This window comes from Prosopis cineraria, unplaced genomic scaffold (assembly GCF_029017545.1).
Source record: "Prosopis cineraria cultivar Desert tree isolate PC_DT_omini unplaced genomic scaffold, ASM2901754v1 PC11, whole genome shotgun sequence".
In the NCBI taxonomy this organism is placed as follows: domain Eukaryota; kingdom Viridiplantae; phylum Streptophyta; class Magnoliopsida; order Fabales; family Fabaceae; genus Prosopis; species Prosopis cineraria.
Genome location: NW_026555342.1, coordinates 17,831,889 through 17,837,888, shown reverse-complemented (window position 1 = coordinate 17,837,888; position 6,000 = coordinate 17,831,889). Strand labels below are relative to the sequence as shown.

General features: G+C 32.7%; 1 protein-coding gene across 1 annotated transcript; it reads right to left on the bottom strand.

Moving 5' to 3' along the window:
- Nucleotides 1–3,714: 3,714 nt before the first annotated feature.
- On the bottom strand, nucleotides 3,715–4,565 carry LOC129286230 (cysteine protease XCP2-like). Its single transcript, XM_054922240.1, has 3 exons — nucleotides 4,377–4,565; nucleotides 4,184–4,285; nucleotides 3,715–4,044 (listed from the first exon to the last, which is right to left on the bottom strand). Exons 1-3 carry the CDS (start codon nucleotides 4,563–4,565, stop codon nucleotides 3,715–3,717), a joined length of 621 nt encoding a protein of 206 aa, XP_054778215.1.
- Nucleotides 4,566–6,000: the final 1,435 nt, after the last annotated feature.

The following is a 6,000-nucleotide window of genomic DNA, read 5'->3' as shown; positions in this document are numbered from 1 at the left end:
AACAAAATAAAGCTTGAGACACACTTCTTATAAGTTCAAAAACAAAGACATTTTAGAGAAGGAAGAAGAGATTAGCATGAGATGAAGAAAGTCACTAGCTGGAACCATACCTTGCGTCTATGAGTTGCCCTTATCTGAGAAGGGAGATGAAGCTTGAGCTTAGATGAACTGGACTTGAGAAGATGAAAGGAGATGAATGCTGATTTGAGGCAAAGGGAAATGAACGTTGATCTGAGCCGAGATCGAGAGAGTGATGGAGGTTGAGGGAGACGAAGCCTGAGGTGATCTATGGTTCATGCTTCGTGGAGTAAGGCTGAAAGAGAGAAGAGACTTAAAGCCGAGATTGAGAGAGGAGCTGACAAATTGCTGTCTGCAAAGGATCCAACGTCGATTGATCACTGATTAAGCGAGTGTGAGATGGAGATATAGAGTCACAGAGATTGCTATTTACTAGGCTTCGTAAGTCACGACTTTGTGTGGACTGTGGAGTGGCCGAGTGGGAGACAAAAACTAAACCTAAATGACTAAGATAAGAGTCTGATCTGAGTCTCTGAGAGCAATCGAGCGAGGAGTGATGAGTATCACTGGGCTGAGTCTGAATGTCAATGTCTGATCACTATGGCTTTTGCTAAAAAATAAAGAATGACACTATGGGTCTGTGGCAAAAACTGATAATGGGCTGGGCTGTCAACTGGGCTACATTTTTTTCCTCACCCTCTTTCAATAAATATATGATATTAGTATTTTTAAAAATATAATCTTTAATAATATAAATCAATTATAATATTTATAAATGTATCTGATTAATTTCGATTACTTCGATTTATTTAGTTTCACAATCTTCAAACCAAACCGAATCATTCAAACCAAAATATTTTTTTTAAAAAATCAAACTGACCTTTTAAACCGAATAAACCGAACCAAATAGATCAAACTCAATTTGGTTCAATTCAGTTTTTGGTTTCAGTTCGGTTTTGCTCACCCCTAGTTTTATCAGTAAGATAAAAATATACTTGCTAACCTTGCACAGACACGTTTGGGCAGTGCTTAAAATTAGGTTTTATTAATTGTAATAAGAAATTTAGTAAATAATTAAGCTAAACACTTGTTTATGACTTGAGAAAACTTCAAATATTTTTGAAACTTTAGGTTAACATTTATTTTCATTAAAAATATTTGGGAAAATCACTCCAAGATCTCTTGTAAAGATTTTAACCACCAAGAGGACCTATGAAATGTACAAAATACTTTCAAGTCCCAAATTCTGTGCAATTACAACTCGACAAAGGAAAGTGACAACTTGATGAAGTTGTCACTTTCCTTTGTCGAGTTGTAATTGCATGGGATTTGAAGTTGTCATTTTCCTTTGTCGAGTTGTAATTGCACAAGATTTGGGACTTGGCAACAATTTGTACATTTCACGTGACTTTAAGGTAATTAAAATCATTGTGTGGGGACTTCTTAGTAATTTCAATGCTATGAAATGCAAAGAAGATAAATAATTCCATCTCCTAATTTGTACTTGGAGTCTAAGAATAATTTGTTTTTCTTTATTTTCTAGTTTTTAATATAATTTGCAAAAATAACTTGTCCAACTAATTGTATTTTGCTTAACTTCATTGAATTTTTGTTCTTTTGCTTGATCATATTTTTAATACAAATATTTATGGAAATGATACTCTACTCACTATTATTTTTACTTGAAATATAAGAATAATTTGTTTTTCTTTATTTTGTAGTTTTAATATAATTTGCAAATGCAACTTGTTCAACTAATTATGTTTTACTCAACTTTTTATTTTTATTTTATTTTATATTTATTAAAATAAAAAATTATTAAAAAATTTAATATTGAATTTGTCTTGTCTAGAGTACATCTAAATAGTCAGTTTATGAAAATTATAATATTAAATTGAACTACCTAAAGTCTCAAATTAAATCAGTACTGTCCAAATTGATGATGAATATATTTATCAAAAAATTTATAAATTTTATTTTTATAAAATTTTAAAATTAAAAATAAAAAATCTAGACAATCTGGATGGCTCAGAGAAACCGAATCCCAATCTCAGCCGTTGATCGGATCTATTGGTTGAGAACAAGGGACCACAGGGTACGGCAAAGATTTGGCGCCACGCGCTACCGAAAAAGTTCTTTATGTTGTTGGTTTGATGCAGTCTTTTAGACCAATCGATACTGACTATCCATTGCATCAAATGACAACCAAAACTTCGTCAAAAGAGGGCAAATTTTGCATTTCTTTTTCCTCATATTGTTAGATGAAGTTTATACATAATTATTAATACTCCTTTCCACAATATAGGACATCTTTTAAACCTGATTGGTCCAAATTTAAATTATTAGGTAGTTTATATAATTATTTTTTTAATTATACCCTTGCTTCACTTATTCCATTTTTTGGAAAAAAATGATGCATTAAAATTTTTATTATTATTATGAAGACACTAATAAAGGATATATTTATTGATGGTATAATTGAAAAGATATAGATTTTTTAAGAAATTAGGGTTTTAACTTACTTTTTTTAAAAAAAAATCATAAATTAGTTACAAATGTCTTGTATTGTGGTAAAAAAGAATATCAAGCATTGAGCCCGTTTTTTCTCCAGCATTTGGCTTTATCTTTGTTTCTGGGGATACCCGACTTGTATCTGATGTGCTTTGCTTTGATTTGTTTTATTCTCTAACTTCTACTTCTTGTTGGGCTAAGTGAAGAATACAAACCCATTCTGATGGGAGAAATTCTTATTGACTGAATCAAACTGAACTACATCATAGTTAGAATAATAACAAGTTTTACACACAAAATATGATTTCAATTTATATACCTTTAACCTCAACATTACTCCCACTCGAGTTTAAATTTATAAATTTAAAGTTACCAGCTTGCTGAGCGATCTTTCTTGATCCTTTCTTCCTAAGGTTTTGGTTAAAATATCAGCTCGTTGATTGTTTGAAGATATTAAACATGCTTTAAATCAATCAATCCATGTATTTATCTGCAGATTATCTGGAGAAAATGTTCTGCTTCTTTGATTTCCATGAAACCAGGCCTCCACAAAGCTTGACAATGTATCATGTAACTAACCTTCTTTTCTTATCCTTTGATAACAAATCTGGCACAGTACATATTTATCTACCCTTAATCACAACACTTCTTCTCTAGAAATGAGAGGATTAATTTGTTCTTGTGCTAATTATTTGAGTGACATTTAAGCTCTCTTAAATTAAACAATGAGAGTTAGTTGAGATGCGCACATATTCTTAATTGTGACTTAGTTTTTTTATCAATTAAAAACCATTTATAAATTATACATGATCAGCACTCTTTTATAATAATACATGCGGCAAAAACTCCACAATCTGTTTGGCTTTCAGGCATACACAAGAGTTACAACACAAATAGAGCCTTTATTCATCAAAGGCAAAAATGACATGCCATTTATTTATGCCAAAGACACTTACACGTACACATGAGGCATTTGTTCAAAGGCAAGTGAGATGCTTCATATAGCAGAAACCCCACAATCACATTGTGTTTGACTTTCAAAAGCACACAAGAGTTACACTACAAACAAGATTTAGAAAGGCTTTTTTAACTGGTTTAAAAAGCCTTTTTTCCTACTAGTGACGCCCACGTGCACACATAATGCCAAGCGTCATGTTATTGTTGCACGTATTACTTCGAGCTGCTTCATATAGCAGAATCAAGCTTGAGAATGTTCTTGGTTGGGTAACAAGCATAGCAATTGAAGTTGCATACACCAAAAGGATCACCAGTGTTTGTTTTGATGTAGATGTAACTACTGTCTCCCCATTCTCTACCCCATGAGTTCTTCACAATCCAATAATCATGATCAAGACCCAAAGAACCGTATCCCACGATCAGCATCGCATGATCAGTATACCAACGTTCAACGTTTGGGCAGCTACTCGCATCAAAGAGTCCATGTCCATGTTCAAAGTATAAACTTTTAATGAAGAAATTAGTGCTGACATGGATCAAGCCAAGTGGATCTCTCTCCTTGTTTCAAAGAAATTATTCCCTGTCCTCGTTTATTTATTCGAGCTTTTTATCTTCTATTTATTTATGACATATATGTGACTTACACCCTTGTAGTGTCGAAAGTCTATGGGATCGGCATACATAAGGATCGGCATACATAAACACTAACAGGCAGCCTAGAAACAGCGCAAAGGAGACAAGGTTCGCATAAGGATTTCACTTTTCCATAGCCTTCAATAGTAAGGGCTATCCTCTTCTCCTGTCGGAAAAAGAAAAAAGGGAAACCAGATAATCAGAGCGAGAAGAAGAAGAAGGGGTAATCCACGAAAATAAAGAATAATGTTACAGACCTTTTGGTGATTGCAAGTACCATTAATAGCTTCATAAGGATAATCTGACTCCGAGGCAATTCCACCATTTTTGATGACATATTCAAATGCTTTGTAGACCTGGCCTCCATTGCTGCCATGAGTATTAGGATCACATGACATAAGTTGTTGTTCAGGAACACTCACAAGAATATTGTTGTCACGCCCCATAAATAAAGGGTGACCAGCATGAGTGTGAACACTCACACATTCCCGTAAGCCCAGAATGAATATTTATTCCATTTTACAAAAGAAAAGAACAAAATTAATCAAATTACATGGGAATTAAAGTAATTCCTTTAGACTCATTATCATAAGAAAGTGTCGACATTTTTGTAGAAATTTCGGCAGAACCTTCTCTGTAATTAGGATCTCCCGAAAATTCTATAACAAATTTTTTTATAGATAATAGTATAAATCAGGATCGTAGCTCCTTCCAGCCAGCAACCCATATACAAACCAAAACAAAGTCTATTAACAATCTATGTGGAATATCTAATCTTTCTTTTAAATCAAAAAGACATACGAACTATATATTTACATTAAAAGAAGCAATACCAATCCAAAACTTTCACCAATTGTAGCTATTCTATCCTTTTGAGGTCAATGGTGGGATTGGCGTCAGCTAACAAATCTGAAGCTAAAATAATTTTTTCAGTGAATAGCATTCTCATGATAAAATTCTTAAATTTTAAATCAACAATCTCTAATAATGGTGTCAACTAATTAAAAGTAAGTCCACCAAAATTTATAAGCATGTAAGTCATAGCCATATTTGTAAAATAAGAGTAAATTGAAAACAATTTATGTTATCATGCTAAAAGAAAACAATCTGCTCACATATAACTCAAAGTGGTACAAATTGCTAGCCAAAATCATGTAAATTTCAAAAACACATATTAATCAACATTTAAGATCTTGAGAACTAAACAGAATAGGTTACAAACATGGACACATAGTTTATGAGAGTAAATAACCAAATGCGGCTTATGCCACGAAAACAAACGTGGACACAGCAGTCCACGAGGGTAAATAACCAAACGCGGCTTATGCCACGAAAACAAATGTGGACACACGGTCCACGAGGGTAAGTAACCTAACGCGGCTCAGGCCACCAAATCAAACGCGGGTACAAAGCCCACGATTACCAAACGTGAGAATAAAACTCACAAAGCAAACTAGCTAGTGTTTAACCATAGCGCGTTACGGGCTAACGGAATTACCGTTAGCAGCAGTGTTCTGTTTCGAGTCTCCTTTTAAATCACGCTTCAAACATGCGAGAAAAATAATTATCATTGAAATAAATTATCATTCTTACTGCCAAACTCGCATGAATTGTTTCAAATCTTAACATTTGTCAAAATCATAAATTTGCAATAATTAACTATCTAATAAATTTCAAAGTTTAACAACCATACAAGAATGCTTTCATCAAATTTGGAAATGTATTTTCAAGAATTAATAAATGCACATATCATAACTCATTTGTCCTTTATTGATATTTCATAATTTTTAAAATTAATATAATTCATAAGAATAAAATATTTCAAAAAAGGCTATTAAAAATAAAAATATATTAAATAGAATGCTATTCACTTACTTGTCA